General features: G+C 44.5%; 1 protein-coding gene across 1 annotated transcript in view; it reads right to left on the bottom strand.

Moving 5' to 3' along the window:
• LOC128726550 (rap guanine nucleotide exchange factor 4) overlaps nt 1–23,165 on the bottom strand; it is an 83,846-nt gene that overhangs the window by 49,996 nt on the left and 10,685 nt on the right. The window contains exons 2-3 of the mRNA XM_053820365.1: nt 17,019–17,161; nt 16,849–16,943 (exon numbers count right to left, since the gene is read on the bottom strand). Coding sequence (XP_053676340.1) covers nt 16,849–16,943; nt 17,019–17,161 — 238 coding nt within the window. The remainder of the gene's footprint in view (nt 1–16,848; nt 16,944–17,018; nt 17,162–23,165) is intronic.

Raw genomic sequence — 23,165 nt, 5'->3', positions numbered from 1 at the left:
GTCGATAGCAATGGAAGCAAAATTGCGTACGCACACACTGCGCGAAAAACAAAACCAACAGAGAAACGGCGCCATCAAAGCGTCTACAGCGCTAATTGGCGGTTTGTTCGAGCGCTTCAAGAAAGCAAACGTTGATCGAATAAAAAGTTAACTAATAAAAAAACAAACAAAACAAACCCCAAAAGCAGACTCCGCGCGCGAATGAATTCGATAAATTATTCCTCTCACTTTAGCAGCTGCTCTACGCGAGCCGTCATCGTTTGATGCCATGAAAAACAAAGGCCACGAAAATAAACCATCGAAGAAAAAAGCTGAACAACCGAAAAGTACGCCATTTTTCGAACGGTTCTTCGGGAACATCAGCCCTCCGAGGTCATTGCCACTCGTGCATGGGGTGGAATGTTGGCGGCGAGACGTGCCATCCACCACAACCCACGCACAAACGACGTATAATTGCAGCATCGTTGACGCATCGCGTACGAGGGAAACGGATCATCTACAGGTACTACTCTGCTTCAGGCTCACAATTATGGCACCGATGACACGCTTGGCAACGGGCCCGCGTACCACACGAATCGCACCAAAACGTGTGTGCGGTGGGAAAATCATAAAACAATCACAACCACCCACACCGTCCCACCGGAGACGGTCATAGCGTGTGGGTGTTGTTTGCCAGTGAGCTACCCTGTGCAGCCCTTCCGAGGAAATCGTTAAAAAGCCGTCGGAAAGAAATAGACATAAACGCTCGCAGGAAGACAGGCAAAAACGCACCCAACCCGGATCTAACAGCGTAATCTCACGCCTCGCCAGAAAGCAACAAAGTACGGACGACGAGCCCACCACCACCGCCCGGAGTGGCTCTACAGTAGTGTTGAATAGGAGGAAAAAACAGCAAACGATACGAAAACAAAAAAAACGTTATCCAGCGCAAACTGTCAACGGCAACGTCAGGGTTGCATTCACAAGGAATGCGGCGCATCGGAGAAGACGCGCTTAATGTTGCCACTTTTTGTGACTAGGCGCCGGTGCAGACGGCTGGAAAATTTGTTGCAATTTCCCAGTGAGCGTCGTTGAATGGTGGTTGCAGTAGGCAAACGGTGAATTGCATGATTGCACCCGTTTCTATTCACCGTCGCTTTCGCCACGTTAATAGCTATTACGGATGCATTCTAGGCACTGCCGCACAATTCTTCCAAGGGAGGATCCATTAGTTGTTTTTTTTTTCATGACTTGATGTGCAAAAAATAAGACTATTGGAAAAAAATAAGAACTCAACGCTGCAACTTTACAACGCTGAAAAGCAAATTATTCGAAACCTCAATCCACAATCAGCATTGCAGTTAAATTTCACTCAGGAGTCTAGTAGATCTTTTACTCTAGTGATCTAGTGGATGATTTGCTTTTCTTGTACCATGCATAACATGAACAAAGGACGAAACACAATGAAAGAAAACGATTTTCCAACCACACAAAAAAAAAAACCACATCAAAAGAAAACATTTGTTCTTAAAAATGCATACAACTGCAAAGCTCACAACAAATATCAAACTCTCAATGGCACCAATTCTATGGTCGCTTTCGTTGCATCTGATGCAGTAGCTCTATTGTGAAAACACCCCAAACCTCGTTGATATTTTGAGAGACAGTTTCTCAGGCTGCAGTTCCACACAACGTACTAATTGTTGTTGGTGTTTATTTGAAGGTAGATGGTTGGGCCTCGCTTTGCATCCCAGTCATAGCCCAAGAGACAGTTTACTCGCTATTGTTCGAGTGATGCAGACTCTAGCTCGTGTCCCGTGTCCATTAGCGTTTGCGAAAGCCTTGGTAGGCAAAAGATCAAGAGAAAACCACTCGAGAAACCATGTTTATGTGGATGACGAGCAAATGCGAGCACAGTTAGTACACCAATTTTCCGCAACTGCACTTCAATTGCTGCCGATCTCGTGTTCGGTAGAATTGAAATGAAAACAAATCATGGCTACTGTGTAGACGAGCAGGCGTAGGGTGGGAGTATTGCGTGAAAACTTTTCCATCCCACTGGGAGGTTAGATTTGTCTTGGAAAATTTGTCTCCAGAGACCGCCACGGCGAAGGATAAAGATACAATTACAGCACAATTAATAACTGCCCACAATTGAAGGAGAGATCGTAGACCATCGACAAATGATAGCCTGGTGAGCTTTCACAAAGGTGTGTCATAAATCCATGCACGACCTGAACGTCGTTACCGGTGTGACAAAATGCGGAAACTGTGCCATCGTCTAACGGTAGTTCTGCTTTGCTGCTGAATTAAGCTCACTGAGTGAACCTTGAAATTGTCCTCTCGTCTGCCTACACAGTACAGTCTATATTATTTATCCTCCCATCCATTGCGGCTTACTTAGCTAAAATGGATAAATCGATTCGTGGTGTACGTGCGTGCGCGAATGTCCTCTCTCGGGTTAATAATGAAACGATGGTCGGCGTGGTGACGTTGGCTTTCCATTTCACGTGGTATTGGTCTGTCAACAGAATGGCCAGTCGGGCATGCAAATGGCAGTGCAATTTCCCATTTACACCACGAGCCACCGGGTAGGGGTTGTTCCCAGTTACCGGTGAATTCATGTAAATGGGAGGAAAATGCACTGCCGCCAGTGAGCGAGTGTATACACATCGAGACACATAATGTTGTTTCCCTACCGCAAACCAACCACGAGGGCGAGCATACAAATCCCTCTCCCTTTTCGAGTCAAGTACGACCTATTGCTGGTGCTAATAAACCAACTTGGATGGCATCCAATGTCCGGAATTGCTCGGGACATGCTAGGGTCCTAGATGGACACTGAAGCAAACACAATTCCCAGCCTGAAACCTACCCAACACACTGACACAGGAGCTAACGCAATGGGAAAGGAAAAGTTTCGATCATAAATTAAGCACGTAGCCGTTCGTGGAACGAATCCTTCAGAATCTATCATGGTATGGCTTTCGTCATGACTGATGAACGTGAGCTATCGAAGGCAGAGATGGTTTTTGGAATGCAGGCAAATGAAACCTGAAATCATTTGCCCTTCATCAGCATAATTTAAAGCAAAGTAAACTTTGCTACTTATAGATATGCAGGTGTGTATAGAAATCATGTTTTAAAGGTTAACGATTATATTCAAGCACTAGCTACATCACAGCTTTCTCGTTCCGATTTCTACCAACAACAAAACCCTAGGGATATGCTAATAATATGCGTTAAGCTTGCCGAAACCATACTGTTTTGTCACCCGACAGCTGGCTGCTGCTGCAACATCGGTATGTGCTACTGCTGTTCCATGCTCGGTTCGATGCACTTAATGCATCATCGAATTTACACTTCCGCCTGGAATGACACGCACGCGAGGTGATTAAAGGATCCGAGTAAATACCGATGCACCATCGTTGGAGCGGTTAGTGATAATTTTAACGACAAATAAATAAACAGCGCCCACTTGCAGCTGGATAAATGATGCTAGCGGCCAACGGTTTATAAAGGTCAGGTTCGTGTTTTTATTTCCTCTCATTAACACATTTTGTTTTGGAGAATCTAACATCCATCAGACAGGTGAAGCAGAAATCTCTTTCAAACCATTAGATACGTGAGAGAAAATATAGCATTAACCAGATAAAAATCAAATTGGTTGCTAAAAAGGTATATCAACTTTAATCAAATTCTCTTTGCATATAAAATATTAAAAAAATAATGAATAAAAATTCAAACATTACGGAAAAACGACCCAATTGTGTCAATAATCATAGAAATCGAGTCATTTCTTCATTAGCACTTCCTAATTCTTATCCAAAACCATTTCTGAGGTAACATTTCCATTCTCTTCCCCAACAAATTCATACCAAAGTCGTACGCAGGCTTGCGTTGTCGTTCGTTTTAATCTCAAATTGGATTAAAATATCCCAAAACATAGCGGAAGAAAAAAACATCAAATTTTTCCCTAATCCCGGAAGCCAATTTGTAGCCGGTGCGTCCCCTACTGCTTGTAATGAATGTGAGAAATCTGCCGGCACTACGTAACACCAGCCGAGACCGGTGTTCGAGCTACACGCTGCCGTTTTCTTTGCGGGCTTTTGGTACACGGTGGCAAAATAAAGACACAATTCCGATGGAATGAGAGCTGGGCGGTCGGCTTTGTACGATCTTTGGTATTTTCCGGTGCCATCAAAAATTAGACCATTCGCGAATTCGCGTTTTTGGCGTCCCGAAAGTGGCTAATGGGGACCGTCACACCGGTTGGGGGTTGTCGGAAATTATGAATCATTTTCCTAGCTTGAGAGGAATTTTATCATATTTTTTAACCATCCACAAAAGCTATCTCCCTGGCTGTGGAAGGTGGAGATTGGGCAGACCCAGCCAGGGCTACCAAAATTAGCAATGGCGTTAAATAATTCATCCTCCACTGGTCGGTTTGGCCATTTATGGCGAATTCTTTTCCCTTAGGCATCTTGACCGCGGTCGCATTTAGCGTGACCTTCCCGTCTGCCGAGTGAGGAAAGTACTCCATGGTTTCCGTGGGGAAAGCGCGGAAAATCTAACTCAAAAAGCGGAAGAAATCCCCTTGGTAGGAGATACACACCACGCGGCCGCGGGACGCGGTCAAGATACCGCTATGTTTATGAACGGCGAACGACGTGCGGTCGGAAGCGACGTTTTTCACACGTACATCAGCGAGGACGCGAAAGAGAGCAATCACTAGACCATGGGAGGCACCTGGCAACTTGCAGGAACCGTTTGGTACCAGAATCCAGACCCACTTCCTGTCCTCAAGCCGGTGCTTATCTGCCCGATAGCGACGTTGCGCTTTGTCCATTGGCCACCGAACAGAGGGACCGTAGACTTTGGCGAATGCCATGCTCGTGTTGCGCATTCGATTTGCATGCTACATCTTAGGTGGGATGGGAATAAAAAAGAACGAAAATCGCTGAGCAACCTCGAAGCTGAACTGAAGACACGGTTAATTAGATTTAGACGCAGATCCCCACTGAAACTGCTCGCATTGTTGGAATTTATCGTTTGTCACCGAGCTCAGAGCAGCGTACTGACTCCCAGAGCTGGCTGTCTTCCAAATCAACACTAATGGATCGTACGCTGTTAGGCAGAAAAAAGCTACCTGTTGGATGGTCGCTCGCAGCTGAGCGGAAGTGTACGTACACTTCCGTCAAAAAAAACATGGGCGAGAGAGAAAGATCTTTCACCAATGGCTTAGGCGCCGGTTAAACGCTCATCATCGTCATCATCACGGCCTTTGTCGTCGTCGCCGTCGCCATCTTCATGATTCTAGCGGTTCTTGCAGACGGACGGAAGACTTGCCTCCCCAGGGAGAGTATATATCTTGATGGATGGGACTTTAACACCCCACGACAGCCATCGTTTAGATATGCGGCCTAGATATGCAAAAAGTAAACATTGACCGGCACCGGGAAACGCCGGGTGCGGGTTTGTATGCGGCGTCCACATCCGTTCCGCTCAGATGAAACTAAACTCATCTAGACAAGACGTTCTACGTCCGACCTGGACTAGTCTAGAATAGTGGAGCGCGTGCAATCAGTCAAACATTTTAACCAGTCAATCATGCAACATTATGCAGACGAGGAGTGTTGTGAAAAACCCACCCAAAGTCTCATGCTGTGAGTAAGACGATTGTGTTAAGAGCTATGCTAACAAGTTCTGAGATAATCCCGTTTCACGTAATTGATGCAGTAATTGAGCAGCTTATTGAGCTCGATTAAGACACCCAACAATACCTCATTATGGATCCTATTACACTCCATTACCTACAGTTTCAAAAGACACCCCAAAACAGACACATTATAGCCCACCGTGCGCTGCAAGTCATCGTTCTTAATCGTTCACATGCCTGCCAATAATCCTCTGAAGAATACAACACACAGTACGGATCGATCATGACTCGGAGTGATTGAAAATCGTTCCAGTGCCCCGCGAAAGGCTTCACCTGCGCGTAGTCACGCGGTAATGCAATTACGATGAATTAAGGTATTGATATTACTGAACCACGCACCGACCTTGGCATGTCCCGTCTTACTTCACCCGTGCGCTAATGATGTAAACACTCATAAATGAATCTGATCATTAGGACGCTGCATGGACGTGAGCGCCGAGCCCTAATAATATCCCGTCAAATTGCGCATATTGCGAAGTTACCACAGTTTCGCAAAGTGAAACTACAGCGCCAGTTTTCCTTTCTAGCATTGATCACATATCCGTAACAGCTAATGCAAAGTCTGGCCGGATTACAAACCGAGGGCCATTTATACTTCATATCAACAGGTACAAAGAATATAAACACACGCACACCCAACGGTTGTGATCGAACCTGACACCACAGTTCTACACTGTTTGATTGTTTTGAAATACGACCGCCCGAAATAAAAACGAGGCCGTCTGTCTGTCACGTGGCGTTTATTCAGCCAACCCAAGTCGGCTGACATTCCGGTGGCCAAAACAATATAGAAACCATTCCACCCTTCACGTCTCGCAGGTTTCACTTTCATCCGCTCTCCAAACCCCTATACGCGTCAGGTCGGTTTGCTTGATATGTGGCACTTGCGCGATAAATGTCACCGTTTGTTTGGGGCTTTAGGCTGCGCTAACGGTTACCGGTGGGGTTTGGATTATCCAAAACAGACGCCAACTCAACGCACGACCCCTTACGGGGAGATATCGTAGGTGGTTCGGTTCGACCGTGGGTGCTTGCGGCCAAATTAGGTGCTGGTCAGTTTCACCAACGCGGCTCGTAGGGTTATGGTGGAGCTAACTGCGAAGTTCCCATCGGTTCCGTAGCGAGTTTTTGGCAAGGAAACGAAACAACCCCAGCGCCAGTTGGCAATGACTTTCAACTGGACACTGCTGGGCGTGTTTGTTGGAGCTTCACGTATGGTGGCTCCCACGCTAATGGGGGTTGGATTCGAGTTGGAATGGGGTGGGTTTTCGTGGGCGACGACACCCACTTATCCAGCAAATCACGGAATCGTTAATGCAGACACTGACCACCGCGTTACGGAGGCTGATCCAAATGCTTTTGCTGATGTGATGTGTTGACTTAACAGAAACTAATATAAAGATCGCTGGGCTCGATCTGCATGTCAAGAACTATTCAACGACCCTCTTCAATTCATTCGTTTGCATTCAATAGTATTCTTCCAAAGCTTTTTTACTAAAAATACTTTCACGATGACTTAGAACATCGCTCGAGTAGAGTAGTTAGCGGTTTCCGTCGTAGGTGGACGTAGGTCGAAGAGCACACTCATATGGCGCAATCGTCAATCAATGACAAACAATCAATAATGGCACACCAAACACGGTCTGCGGAGGAGTCACCGAATCACCAAACAAATCTCATGGACGCGATGGCGGCGAGTTTGCACAATTCTTTGGTCTGATTTTTGGCTTCATCACCGCGGGGATCTGAACTTGAAGCAAACCAGTGTCTCCCCTGTACAACAGTGGCTGTCATTTGAACTGGACTCCAGCGTGGTCCAGTGAGGAGTATGTAACAAATTACGCTCCAAAGGTAGCCACATCCAATTTAATCGCAAACTCTCATCAGCAGTCGAACTGCGCGTGAATGATGATGGCATGGAAATGGACAGCCTCCTATGCCGGCTCGAGTACCGCTTCCGCAAGGCCACTGCTTGATTGTTACTCTCGTATGGGCCCTTCTCCTTCTTCTCACAACCCCGGGAAAGCCGTAGAACTTGACCCGCTTTAACAGTCAATGTCACTTTTGTTTTGCAACGAATATCAATAATTGTTCGTGCACGCCGCCATGTTGTCACCACATTCGCCCAACGTGCTAGGTATTCGTTTATTTTCACTAATTTATGCAGTCGCGTTTCGTTGTTACTTTTTTTTAGCAACTACCCCCTCCTCTTCCTTTTGTGCTATTACTCTAAACCCCCAATCCTTGACGCTTGCCCTTTCATGGGCGGTGGCGATTGTTTTGTGCAAGCCTTCGCCATATCCGCTGACGGGTTGCGCGTCGTCGTCGTCATCGTGGACGTTGCGTGTGAGTGCACATTTTAATCACTCTCCAACCCTTAGTGTTACTGACAGACACCGGTGCGTCCGTGGGCAAGGTTGCCATCTCACGGTGGATTGCGCCAATAATCGTTTTCCGCTCGAATCGAAACGGTTCGATCGATTCGCTTTGCGGTATGTCGTAGGGCGGGTTTGAACAACTTCAACGGTTCCAGCTCGTATCGAATCGGCTTCGAAAACCCTCCTTGCCGGCGAGGGCGCCTTTCCATGCGGCATTTTTGGTTACAAAATTGTCCTGCTCCAAGAGTGCCAAGGGGCCGAGGAGCGTTAATAATGCGAAAAATCAATTCGATGATGCTTTTTCTGTCAATTGTTTCACGGATCACGGTGCTCAACAGCTGATGATTTCGATGATACTTACAGAAAAAGGCCTTCCCGGTAGTCCACCCTTTTAATCACTACAGTTTTAAGTTGTACTGAACTTTGTGATTGGCACGAGTTCGTCTTCGACTTACGCACCTCTGTGAACGGGGATGTCCCGAACCCGTATGCAGATATAGTTTTATCACAATCCGGTCTACGGTAACTAAGGCCGAATTGCTCTCAACCTCTTATCTTATCGAGTACGGTCTGTTAAGCGTCGGCTACGATCACAAACATCATATGCTCATGGAATTTGTAGGCAATACGGGGAAGAATTTGTTATCGCGGCGTGGGTTGAAAACCCACCGGTGTCCCAGCTGTTCGGCGGTCTAATGTTGCTTCCGCCTATGCAAACATTATTACTGCCGAGGGTAACAAGGCTCAGGGCTAGCTTTGGCGGGGAACTGTTTACACTTACAAAATTGCATCCGCCACTGGAACTGGGTTTGGGGTACAGTTTCGTACACAAGAATCACAGCACAACGTAGATGATTGGAAGATATGCGTCAACTGCAGAAGATATGCGCAATGCTGGAGTGTATATTTTAAGCAGCTCACTTCTACAACATGCGAATGAACGTTGTGAAGAAACGATATTTTTATTATCACTACCCAGAATCTCCAAAAACTGACATTGACTCAGTAAGGAACTATTTAACTATTTTTTCGCTTCAATTCCCATTCGCTTAATTCAGAAGACATCCTGAGTCATCCAAAATTGATTTAGCAAATTTGTATTGAACGCACTCACGCCACCCCACAATCGATATTGAGCAAAGACATGGAATTCAACAGATGCTACATACGCACAGCATCACAAGCGCAGACACTGCACTCGCGCACAAATGATCGAACAGCTGCAGCAGTCTAGCTTCGTACGCAGATTGGAATGCGACGGTTCGCAAGTTGTTAGGGCAGATGTTGGAGCGAATATGTGCGAGGCACACGCGCACTGTCAACGGCTTCCACGGATGGACTGAGTCGACGACTTCCCCCAAAAAGCGCAGCCTTCGCTCGTGTGACTGCGAAACGCGAGATAAAGCGCCGATCACCGTTGAAAGCGCGACGCAGTGTAAATGAAAAAGAAAGAGACAGAAAGAGAGAAAAGAGAGCAATCAAGAGAGACTAAGGCGGATAAGGGGGATAGAAAAGAGAACAAGAGAGAAAGATATATATAGAGAATGTTTTTCGTTGGGGGGATGCACTTCCCTGCACGCAGTGATCATTTCGAGCTTAAGTGCACTCTCTCTATCTCTCTCTCTCTCTCTCTCTCTCTCTCTCTCACTCGATCTTGAGTCCAATCTGTGTTACTGATCGTGACGGAGCGTTAAATGTGGCTACAGTTCGTTCGTTTCATCGGTGAAGATCAAATAAATAAGCGATCGAAAGAGAGACATTCGTTGCCCGGAGGCTGATCGTAATCGGTAACAGAAGCCTATCATGATGAAATTAGTGCAAGTGGAACGGACCATGACGAGGCCGGTGAAATGCAAACACATAAAAACCCAAATGAGCAGATTGTTGTTAGGTTTCAGTTTGGAACCATCACCAGTGTCATCAGTAGAATGCAAGATTTAAATTTTAAATTTGTCAAAGTCGAACAAAGGAAAGGTGGATCAACATATTAAGTCAATGGTATATGTTTTGTCTTTTGCATTACCTGACATAAATACGCGTAAGCAAATGAGAAATCATTATATCCTTCTCATGCAATTGGCTTACTCACAGACACCATAGGCATGTCTGTGAAATCTCGTTTCTGCATCGACCTAGGACAACCTCAGTCTGCGATCGTCACCCAACCGTCTGAGCACAACAGAGGCATGAGAAGCACATGGGAGATCGGACCATTGGAATGTGTTAGCGGTGAGCTCAGTGGGCGGAATATGTTGGTGACTGCAGGGTGCAAGAGAAGCTAACTGGCGAACAAACAAGTCGAAACCATCGTTGAACAGGCGCACCAAGATCTGTCTTGCAACGGCCGAGAAACGAGATGGCAAGTGTGTTAAATAGGGTAATTAGAGCAAAGCACCCGAAGCGTTGGATGTGACAACCGGGAAGAAATGGCGATGGCACGGTTACATGACGCTGTAATCGCGGTAGATGAATGAGCTTTATATTCTATTGAAAAGTTTTAATTATTTCCTAATCTTTTTTTTAAATGTATTATGATTTACATATATTGCAACTAATTTATTTGTTTTAATCGGGTAAAACGTTGTTTCTAGTTAATTCCTAATTTTAAAGTTGACTCACTGCAACATGCGGAAATATAATCAACAATAACTATAAGAACCAATTGTACTTTCATTTTAAAAAGTTTCATGTACAAAATAAAAACATGCATATAAAAACGTTGCCTGATCTACATCACTCGTTCAGACGGACAACTACTGCACACACATGCCTGTCTTAATAAGAGACAATTTCAAACTCGTGAGAGAAACACCTAGCCTACGGAGCACGGATTTCAACTTTTCCGTCGCACAGTTGCGACCACAACATGCCAACAAATAGGGCGCTCAAATAAACAAGTGCCAGCAAACAAAACCAACGCGTCAACGCAATCAAAACGGCAGCCACTTGCGCTGTGTCGACAACGTCTTAAGCCAGCAGTTAGCTCAGTGTCAGTAGCCCAGTCTCGCCAACATAGGATTGGTGCAAGCGTACCAGGCTTCCTATACATGTTTGGTTTGCGTCTTACGAGAGATCACAGGGACTACGACGTCGGTCTCACCAACCCCCAAACGGATTACGACGTATCGATCCGGACCGGACAGGAATACATGTGTGCAAGGCCGCTTTTGGGCACCCCACGATGCGAAAGCTTTTTTGGCGGAAATGGTTGCATAAATCGACACGACTCGACTCTGCGGTTTTTAGCGGAGGTAATACGAATGAGCTTGGGCATCGTGACGTAATGCCAGGTGACAGTTAAACTAAATTCCAGACCTGTAGAGCGAAAGTGACTAAATTCCAACAGCGTTGTACCATAATTAGCAGACCTTTTCAGGCGTTCCGCGAAATATGATCTACAATACGTTTGATGTATTATTTGTTTTAAAATTAATGCAACAGCTCTAATAATTTCATGCTACGGCACGCCTCATTGATGAACGGTAATTAAAGGGAGGGTAATAAATTCCGATAGCATCATGCCGATGCTCCATCATACGCGATTTGCATCACATCTCGCCCCCGTAATGCTAGCAGCCACCTTTTACCGAGAGATCGAACGCAAATGATTAGTAATTATTCGGTACTGTTACGCATTCCGCGAATTTATCCACGCATCGCTAGGTTGGGCTGCAAATCATGCTTGAATATTTGCCACGTGCCCCCACCGCTCATTAGCATATCTGAGCTGATCCATCCAAATTTGTTCCACCATCAAACAACGCCAACCAGCTGGAAATCGTATGGCTCCCTGGTTTCGTGTATATAATCAAATAAATTCCCGCACCGAAGCGATACCTTTCGTCGAACTGGCAAAGCCGTAGCATAATGCGACATTCAACATTATGATTTTGCTGTAACGTAAAAGGACACGGAGTCAGACGATACAAACTGTGAGTAATAATGACGTGCTCTCTGGTTAAAGCAGGATTTCGAGAATCGTCGTAGATCGTTTCCAGAAACAGCTACTTTACGTTCCGAAACGTCTGGCGCATAAGCGAACCAAGCGGCGTTCCAGACATAATTGCCGTTCCCTGGATGAAGCAAATTTGTTCGACTCTCTCTCTTTCTCTTAAGAAGAAGCTGCTCCTAGCCAGACCCTCTGAAGAGCAGCGGAAGGAAAAGATGAAGAAATAAGAACGGAGGGAAATAATGTGCAGTTGATTGCCTAATAGGAGCGAATTAATTTCATAATTGAATTTATATCAGTACAAACATCAGCGCACGCCATCATTTGCTTTGTTTGCCCACCACCGTCGACGAACGCTATCCTTAACGCAACTGCTCGGTGTTGATGGAAGCCTGCGGCTTGATTTTGTCGAGGACCTAACCAGTACCGGAGGAAACACCTCGAATGAACGAATACAACTGAACGGCCGGCTACAATTTCATCATGCCGATTATTGGCTCACTACCGCGTGGGGATTGAGAAATGGCAGAGTGCTCTTTGGCGGGTATGTTCCACTACCTTTAGAAGGTGTTGAAAACTTAACCACAGCGACGATTGAAAGTGGCAATCGATTCTATCCAGTATATTCAAGAGAAAGAACGAGAATTAGTGCAATATTTTACACTTCTCAGGAACGAGTGGGAGTTGGCAACAGAATGTATTGTTCCGGTTTTCGAAGCCGTCGTTGCTTCTGATGCATTGAAATGATCTTAACCTGGGACTATACTGAAATACGGCAAGTACACCGTGTCTCTATCTCACTCTTCTATAGCACCACTGATAGAAAGATTCTGCATGGAAAGTTTACATTAAACTGCCGTTTGCATACTTCGGCGCGTTATGGTTTATACTCTCAGATGCACATAGCGCAATACAGTACAATGACTCATACAAGAAAACAAAAGAAAAACTCTCTCACATACTCTGTCTGAGCTTGTTTATAGAGCTAGGAAATTTTTGATCGCGAACATTCTCATGCTAGTAAATCTACTCTAGGGCAATGGAAGAAGTATAGAGTAGCTCTTTAGCACCTCAAATGTTGTAACGATAAGTAAAAGTTGATAAAAAAAATCACACATCTGGGCATCTATCTAATATTTGAAGCTTTGAATTTATGATTTCATATACCTTCGCTGACTGACTTCATGTCATAAGACTGATATACTACCACATGCGTCGAAACGAAATGTTGTTAAGCAAGTTAAAGTCATTAACGTTTTACGGGTATATGAAATTGATTAAATATTCTCACCATTTCTCTCATTTTCTTTTATATCTCATAAGTTTGAAATCTATTTCGCAAGCACATGTACTTTAGTAACAACAAAAACGGCTTCGTTAACAGGTCAATCATACAAAAGAGAACCATCCTTTCTACGATCTAGCTGCTACACCTACACCTGCAAGCATGCGTAGAGCGAAAAAAACATTGTGAAAATCTCATCCGACAGTGCAGGGCATTTTACATTTTAGCTGTAACAAGTCACGCTAGGGCAACGATCGCGCTCGCTTAGGACGGTATAAACACCGAGCAAAAACGAAAACATAGATGACTACGAAGATGGGCGGTAAAGTGATACATTTGCGTAAACAACAAAATATTAGACGCTAAAATCTCGCTCAGATTCACCAGACCTAAAGGGATTTACTGCGGCTCGTGGTTTCTCTCGAGCGTTCGTATGCGCTATCACAGTGCAAACGAGAGTGAACAAATCCCGAGGAAACCGAAACAAAAAACTAAGGTAGCTGCTCTCGAAACCAGCCGCTTCCATCCTTGTGCGCTGGCGAGTGTCAGAAAGCGGGAAATTACGGAAGTGCAAAAGGAAATTACACCTCGTGGAGTACCGGGAACGTGAAAACGTAGCGAGCGAACGAAAACGTTGTTTGACAAATAAACAAACAATGCCAGTAATAACCCGATCCGGTTCCAGGCCAACGTCCAGGGAATAAGGCTACCAGAGGCCTTGCCAGAGCGCGCCAGGACGTACAGCGTGGACAATGTTGCTTTTTGTTGAACGCACCCAAAAATTCCTCCCAACGTCTGCCACTGGCAGCGTGGGTTTCCGGTGGAAAAATATCGTTAGTGCAAGTGATTCATTTTCAGTACCAGATCTAACAGTGCGGAAGACGGCAGCTAGTGCTTTGTGAAACAAGTGAAACCCTAAAAATAGACCACGAGCCACAGTTTTCACATTTATACCGATGCATGCAAACGGACACCAGAAACCCATTCCATGCGTCATGTTTTATTGTTACTTCAATTCCAGATGAGTTTTCCCGACAAATATTGACAACGTCCAAAACACGTTTTTTTCTTTATGATCTTCTCAAGACTAGGAGATATGCAGCTCAAATCTGGCTCTAAAGCATCAGTATATCAAACTGTTACTAGACGCACTAAATAAAACATTTTCATGACATGATTGGGTGAGTCTCTTTCCCATTTTCCCCTTAACACAGCAGTTTCAAGCAATGCCAAAACCAACAGGCACTGTGTGGCATAGATGTAGCCTATTCATCTTCCCATCGGAAGTGCTCCGATTACGTGAGGTCACGTCCGCTCGAGTGTAATCTCTTTCCGGTGGGGAACGTTACCCGAAACGATGACACGATGCCACTATGACCAAATGCCTTTCCATCTAACACCAACAGGGATCGTAGAGTAACGTATAACAGCGTGGAGCGTGCGTAGATCCGTGACGAACAATAATGTAACGCTTCAAACGGTAAAGAAAGCAGAAAAAAAACCTTTAAAAAAATCTACGCCTTTAGCAGCGAAGACTGAGGCTGTGTTCCAAAAAATCGTCCAAGGTTATGGGTAAATTTCCGCTTACAATTAGTGAGCGAACCGGCAGGCTACCGATTCTGTGTCCAGGCTGTGTTAATTGACCGTGAGCGAGTGCTCCGTTACTCGAGGTTTTATATTGATTGAGCTTGATTAGCGTGCGTTCTTGGCGGGCACTTTTTGCGCCGTATCTTGTGCACACAGTGCGCTGATTGGGTTGAATCATTGCCAGTCGGCTGACCCGCAGTCCTGCTGCTGGTCGTTTGTATGAACTCGTGACAATGCCAGCTACAAACGCACAGTGTCAAGCAATTTGCTTCGACACCACGCTAATCAACTTCAATCGAATCCAAACCCCCACATTGGGGCCCTTGGATTCCTTTGGTTTTGATAGGAATGTTGCCACCCAGTTAGGAGTTTTCAAGATGTTAATTAATTGCTCGTCCCAGCGGATTAAGGAGGGAACGTTCTTCAGGATACAGCCAGACATTGAACGCGGAACACGCTCGGTGTCGTTTGCAACGAACCAAACATGTCGATCCATCCGATCGTTCCCTCTAGGATTGCGTTGCGGGTAGATGGCATCATAGTCTCGGTTGAGTGAAATGTGAACCTCAAAAGGGGCAACCACTTCACCTCGATCCAGGCAGCAGTACACATGGACCGTGGTTCAAGCGTGAAGCAATACCACGTGGAACCATCGAACTACTAGGCCCTTCCACCTCCGATGGAGTGCTGAAAGACGACACCGTTGTTGTGATGTCGTTTGTTTTACATCGACCCCAAGGGATCAAGAGAGAAAGAGAGAAAAAACATTACAATCAACTCGTTACTTGAGCTGCCCGGGAGCAGCTCGCACAGCATCAGCAAACAGGCCGTATTGATTGACGGAAGAGTCGGTCGTGCATTATATGTGAAACAGTATACAGCCATTCGCCCAGCGACACATTGACATCGGTTGTGGTGCCTTCTGTAGAGCAACTCGTGCGTGTCTATTGTGATCAGACGAAACGTTCAAACATTATGTCCCAGCTCTCTCGTGACTTCTGTGTGAGAGAAAACCTTTTCCTGGTAGCAGGATCGCGCCACTGACGGGCAAATGTGGATTCACCCAACGTCGTGACACAGACTGAATAAAACGTTCGGATTACTTCCCGACCAGGGATCAAGCTGAAAGGACTCATGAATTTCAAATTTACCCGCAAAACGGCTACCCCACGTCGTAAACAACCGCTATTTTTCGCGCCTATAACGCTCAAAAGTATGCGCTAGCCGAATTAAGCCCGAAAGGGCAGCTTCGTTTGCCAAAATCGTTCATCTGAAGACCTTCGAAAAAAAGAGGAACCAACACCTTCGCCTTGTATTGTGAGCGTAAATCTAAGCTTACTATAAGAAAAAGCTTTCCATAATCCGACTGCGATGTGTATCATTGTTCCGCAAAAAGCGGATGCCATTAAGTAAGCACACGGAAAAGAAAATCTTTGATTTCGGCTCGTTACGGGAAGCCCGAACAGCACACGATAATGATAACGTTTTGGACCAACCAACTGTGTGGCTAAGCGAGTGGATTCCTCGTAGTTACGTTCTTAACATAACAACAAACCTGACACCATGTGGGGAAAACTCAAAAACTTCACTGGCAAAAAGTAACGGTTTAATGCTCTAACTAATTCATGAGACCTGTGACCCATTCTGGTAAAACGCAAAGGGTATACACTGCCCATCAAGTCCAGACACGGAGTCCTGTTTTTTGGTAAGGGTACCATGGGTTTGATTTCTACTCCTGCCAACATGGCTCAGTGGTACACCACGCAAATTCCACAGGAATGCGGTAGAATGCTTTGAAAAACTTATTCCATCCATCTGACCTGAGTCAACGTTGGTAACCAAAAGAATAGAAGGAAACAAATACCTTGGCTTGAAAGCAGTATCTATGGGATCCTCGAACGAAATTCGATGGACAGCAGTTTTAGCAGTATCGTTTTCTTCAGTATCTTACCTTCCCATCCTTCGTGTCAGCAGCGTGATATCGGACCTCCAGCTGGCCTCCCAGTACGGCGTACCAGTAGCGTCCCTGCTCACCGGCTCGAAATACTGTAAAAAGCAATAGTAGTCAAGTAACACGAAATTCAGATGAACCTATGCTTGAAGCGGCGCAGATATACTTACACGTTACACCCTTCTCTAGGTCCTCGTAGAAACCGCACATGGCTAGCTGTTGAAGGGCAGATCCCGGCAATCTGCAGAGTGGTTCCACTCGCCGCAGCCGACAGGATATCAGCTCGCAGTCACGTAAATTCCGGTCACAAGGCCTGGAAGGAAGAAAATTAATTTTTAGGCGCAAGTTCTTCGTTTGTTAAAAGTACTACAAAATGTATCATTTCAGGTCTGCTCGGTTGCATTTCAGGTCTGCTCGGTTAAGAACAAAACTACGTAGAACATGCGAACGCTCTTAAATTTATACCCCGAGAAGATTGAGAAAACAATTTAATAAAGCATATAATATGCATTACTGTATTGACTTGAATTATTCAAACCGAGTCCGTTAGAATTGTTTACATCAGGGTCGTGTTAAAAAAACTTCTACTGCTTTATACTAATTTTTCACAGCAACGGAAACAAATCCTAGCTTTACCTTTGATCACCAAACACCCTCGTTTGGTGGTGAGTGGGAAAATTATCTCCTCCAGGGCATGAGTTCGTTGCGTACAATATTAGGATAACAGGGTAATATGTTCACTTGCACGCTCGAAAGGCGGAGAAATTCTTCATCACGTTGTAACACATACAAAAAACCAAGTCCTCTCTCACCAAAAGAACCCGTGTAGAAGGGACTGGGAAAACATACCCCAAAGGATAACCGCCCAAACGGAGGCAAGTCAGCGACGGCGTGTCTTCAGGCTGCTTATGTTTGCGACAACTGCCACAAACGCCACCAACATTGCATGGGGTTTATTTTAGAACCTGCTGAGCCAAGCCCACACGAGCCGAGACGGATGGCATTATGGTTGCTCAGCTTAGCATGCCGGTGAACCGTACCAAGTGACTTGATCTCAAGGGTATGTGTGTGTTCCGGAGTCGAGTTGGAGTTTTGAAATGAAATTAAAATTGAATTTAAACTTTTTTGTGGCATGGGTACTGTAGGAGAATTTTGTTACCAATTTGACGACTAAATATTGAATCGTATTAGTGAATTACATCCAATGTCATTCTTTTTAATAATATTCATTTCGGTTAATTTACAAGCAATTGAATATGTAATGTACTGCAAGTTAATCGATCTAAAATTTCAACTTATAAGTTACCGATTCAAGAACGATAATTTTGTTCCCTCCACCCAAACCATATTTCACTAAGCATCATTGATTTATGGATCTCATAACTCAGTTTTACCGTTCCACACATGTTTACCATCCACAGCTGTTTTGTTCGTCAGTTATGTTTTATTTTGATTCCTTCGGAATTGTACCATCCCGATCGAACGATATATTTCTCGCCATCGCTTTTAGCCGCTGTTCACGCGGCGTACGTGAAATCAATCAATCGCCAACCAACGGACACCGGGTGTCTGGTTGGAACATAAATTTTCCAACCCCGCCCAGACGCGATTAAACACTTTATCCGGGAGCTTAGGCCACTCCGCCAAAGTGCTCCTCTGGGAGACGGATCACACGCAAAAAGTTCTGAAATATGGCTACACCATACCCTGGTCGACATGGAACACAAACACACGACCCTCGTGACAGAGACATGTGTACGAAATCGCCAGAATTAATCATCCACGCGCATAGGAGAACGATGGCTCACACTAATTTCCTGTCAAAGCAAGCGGGACTCACACTAATTTCCCGTCCACCATGGCTTACCACGGGTGCAATATTGTGAATTGCGAGGATTTTAATTTTGCTCAAATATTTGCATAAATTTTCTCCCTCCTTCGTACGCAGGATTTCTTGCAACGACACGACTTACAAGCAAAAAGCTCATTTCTACGAACCAACTCAGAAGCGTCTTATTCACATGCTCAATTTGTAGCATCGCGCGAACATCTTCAGCGAAGGCTGTCTTCGGCAAATCGTCGGCCCTCTCCATTTTACATGCAAATCGAACATATGTACGCATCAAAACGATATCACGCGCATTAATCGATTGCTCGTGGTCACCCCAAAGGACTAGAGGGTGGTGGTGTCTGAGTAAAAGAGAGAAGTACCTTAGTCGCATAATGTATGCTGGATTGCTACGGTGGAGCTGAAAAAGCAACCCCCGTAAAGTTTGAGAAGCATAACTGATCCGCTCAAATCACCGTCTGCCGATAGGGCGACATTCTAAAATGGTAGACAACGTAGACAACGTAGATACGAGCACTTGATTCGCCTCTACCTCGAGAAAGAAAGTCGGATTTTATGGTAGAAATATATCCTCGCATTATCATAAATGAATATTTCACAGCACGCGTGCGTTCGCCTCCACCGTCGACCTTTTCGACGGTGTTTAGAAGATGTGTCGCCAAAGTCCCACACTTTGGAAAGCTCTCTGTTTTTTACCAGTACCAAAAAAGAAAACATCGAATCGATGGAAAAAGGTAAGTATTGCGAGAGGGTGATAAAAACGATGGACAAATTTCGAGCGACAAGCCGAACGATAAAAATCTGTTTTATTTATGTCGATTGTCCCCCGATCCGATTGTTCCAGGGCTTTTCCACCGATGCCGAGAAAAGGTTGGTACATGATTGATGGTGCGAACTGTGCAAGGATTCGGTGTACATTCTGAGAAGGCTGTGGCGGAAAATTGGTCCAGATCTGCTAATATTATTTTCAAATTATTTTGCCACCGACAAACGGTGCCATTTTTTTTCCTTCTGCTTACAGTATTAAATGTTTTCAAAATGGCTACAAACTTTGTCAAAGGAAAAAAGAAAAGCTTTGACAGGTTTCAACTGATTTCACTGTTTGACAGCGTAACTAAAATGTCTATTCTATGCGACAGATCAGTTTCTGCTTTTCATCATAGGTTTTATTCCCCATCTCATTTTTTCCAAATGGTTATCTGAGATTGCATTGCTGAAAAATATAAATCTACCACAGACTGCACATTCATCTCGAGGCATGATTATGAAATATAGAAGAGGAAAAAAAGCATCCGCATTCTATTGTTCCGACACCATTATGGCATTATTTCAATTTCGCAGCAACTTTGAATGCCTTTCTTCTGTTGCCCGGAAGCACACTCAGCTAACCGCCTTGGGCGAATTTTGCGGCAATGAGGTGAAAGAATAAAAATTATGCTTGACCTTAGCTCTCTAAAAAAAGAAAACCTGTACTAAAGCCGGAAAAAATGGGAAACAACAAGGAATTAAAAGGAAGCAACCCCGTTGCCAGCAGTGAGAAAACGAAATAACGTCGGTCATTTGTGGTGCGAAAGAACAGAACATGGGTGTAGAAGTGGTCTCCCATCTGATGCCACCGGACGTACAAAATGTATTTTTATACGAAACTCAGTAGAAACCCAATGCTATGCAACCGATGCCACCGTGGTCCTGGCAGCATGCAGATTGTATAGATAGAGAGCAGTAGTGAAATAATGGTTAGGATAAAAATATCTCACGAAAAAGCACCAGTTGATGCTGGGAAAATTAAAGGATTTATTTTCTTTTCCTCTTTTTGAGCCGGATGAGTTTTTTTTTTCAATTCCTCGACATCCGATGAAACAGTTACAGTGAATCAAAAAGGCGTGTAGTATTTATTTTGACATTTGTCATGAAGTATCTTTGATGATATCAATACATAATACAAACCTTGCTCCTGAAAAATAACAGCAAAAAGTCACCAGAAATCCTTTAACTGCTTTCTCGAGAAAGGTAATTTTATTCACTCAATATTAGCTCGTTTTGGGTAGAATAAAATTATCATGTAAAGTTTTTCCAGCCCTTTCAAGCAGCTGATGATTTAATGACGGTACACTCGAAAGGCCATAAAATTATGTCACTCGTGTAGCCAGATTTTTAATGACATCCATTCACACTAGCCCTCGGTTAGGGTGAATAGGATGGTTGTGGTCTGTAAACGAGTCTACGATGAGGCTGACTGCCTTTAACGGACATCCGTAAGCATTCGTCGTTCCTGGCCTATATACAGTCATACTCGGCTGACCTTTAGATAACGTGGCACAACGCGAGCCTTAAATTGCTTCTTCTATCCTTTCGTGTGCGAGAAACGCCAGCAGTAGTTGGACAAAAGTACAAATACGTCTTTTTCCAGCTCGATGATGATGGACTGTTTGATCAGCTTAACTGATGAAACCTATGGCATTTTTATGGGTTTAGCCACCTTATTGAACTCTTAATCGGAGACAACGTGCAACAAAGGACAAACATGAAAATTGTTCAAAAAAAATCGAACAAATGTGCAGAATATTAGATTGACATGACTTTGCCGATTTTTTGCAAAACTCCAAACAAAGAGCATAAAACCGCTCAACAACAAACCACTGGATATAAAAGCAATTCCACAAATAATACAAAGAAAAGTACCGGATAAGAATGAAGTCACGCTTCATACCTACCCACCCTGTTCCAAACCACTCTCTCGGTTTTTCTCACGGGTTTTTGGAGAAAAAGAATACCATATCTGCCTCGCCGGAAACCCGGATGCTACCGCCCAAACCAAAGGCTCCTTTGCCGGAATGTTCGCCTCAAGCAAAGACGCGCTACCGTTCTCGAGCAACGAAGACACTTGAATTAATTTGCTCCGCAGGGCTGCCCCATCGCGCTCCTTGATCACGCTATTGTCAAATGTTTGTTCCTAAAATAATCTACCATCCCTCAGCAGTTCCGGCCCGCGTATGCCGGAGCGGTATGTTTTATTGAATTAATTTTCATTCCAGGAGCCAATCTTGTTTAGTGTCTCCTTTGACATGGAGTGATTCCTGCCACACCAAAAACTCAATACTTCTGCCGTCACAAATGAGACGGACGGTGATTTTTATCAACCAACATACGAAAACATCATTTGAGAGCTTACAGAAACAAGCAGCATAACACAATTCTGAAAGATAGTCAGAAACTGAAATGAAATCCAGCTTGTGCTTGCTGCATCAAAGAGGTAAGAAGAACTCGCCAAATTAGGATGGGAGTTTGCTTTTTTACCATCCAAAACCCGAAAATGGGCCGTACTCCGGTGCTAAACGACGTTCGGCACTTACGGCCGAAGTGAGGCAATCATGTGAAAGGATAATCACTTTCCGCTCGGTTGGGCTAGCGCATTTCGTTCGATCGATCACTCTTGTCGAGGCTCATGAGACGTCGAAAAACGGTACTCAAGAGAATTCGGGGTTTTCACTCGGTTCCATTTGTCTGCTTCGAATGCTTGCGTGTGTTTTATTTTCTGTATTCGTTTTCTAGTCTTTGTATCCTTTGCTGGTGCATGTGAGCGTAATCTAATCAACTTCATTGGGTGGTGAACAACTGACAACGCGAACAAGCAGGGATTCTGAATGGGAGTTTCGCTTGCTTTTTTTAAACATATTTTTTGCCCCAGGAGCACCGAGAGGAATTCAACTGAACTGACAGAACAACAACTTAAGACCAACAACCACATGTTGCTCTTTGGCGTTTGCAAGCTCTTAAAAGCTGAGAAATGTTACTGTCTAATATTTTCTTTCTTTTCCTTGCCTTTTCTTTGTATTGAAAGAACCTTTTAAGATGATTTAAGAATAATTATAATACGAAAAAACAATATTGAGTTGGATATAAACTTTTGTTTTGAGGATGTATTGTTTTCAACTTTAACATTAGTCTTAAGACCCGCCAACGCCACAGTTCGCCTTCTCAATGCAACATCACCCCCCGCTAACGAAATCGAAAGAAAAGCCTTCCATAAGCCGTTGGCAGTTGGGGCCATCGGCACGCCGTCGAATTATTGTTTGATTCGACTACAAATAAAAGCCTTGAAAGGATTTTCTTCGTTTTGTGGAAAGACTTCTGGCCTGGAGGTGGTATTATTTGGTGGGTTATTTTTAGTATCCATTTCAAACTGATTCTCCAACCATTCAACGGGGCAACCGATTCGTAAGTAGAGAAGAGCAATGGATGCCAATATACTGACCGGATCATGTCTCTCAACTCGTCTCGGTTCGGAACTAAAAATAGGAAAACCATTTACGCAAACAAATACCTATTTTTGCGATTTACTCCGAGCAACAACAAAAACAGAGAAATGCGCCACATCACGGTCTGTGTGGAAAGACGAAATTTCAAAGCTACCAGGGCTTCGTGACGCATCTCACGCCAACCCGGAAAGAAGGCAACCCAAGCAAGG

Source organism: Anopheles nili, chromosome 3, assembly GCF_943737925.1.
Source record: "Anopheles nili chromosome 3, idAnoNiliSN_F5_01, whole genome shotgun sequence".
Lineage (NCBI taxonomy): Eukaryota > Metazoa > Arthropoda > Insecta > Diptera > Culicidae > Anopheles > Anopheles nili.
The sequence above is the reverse complement of the archived record's forward strand: the minus strand, read 5'-3'. Positions and strand labels throughout refer to the sequence as shown.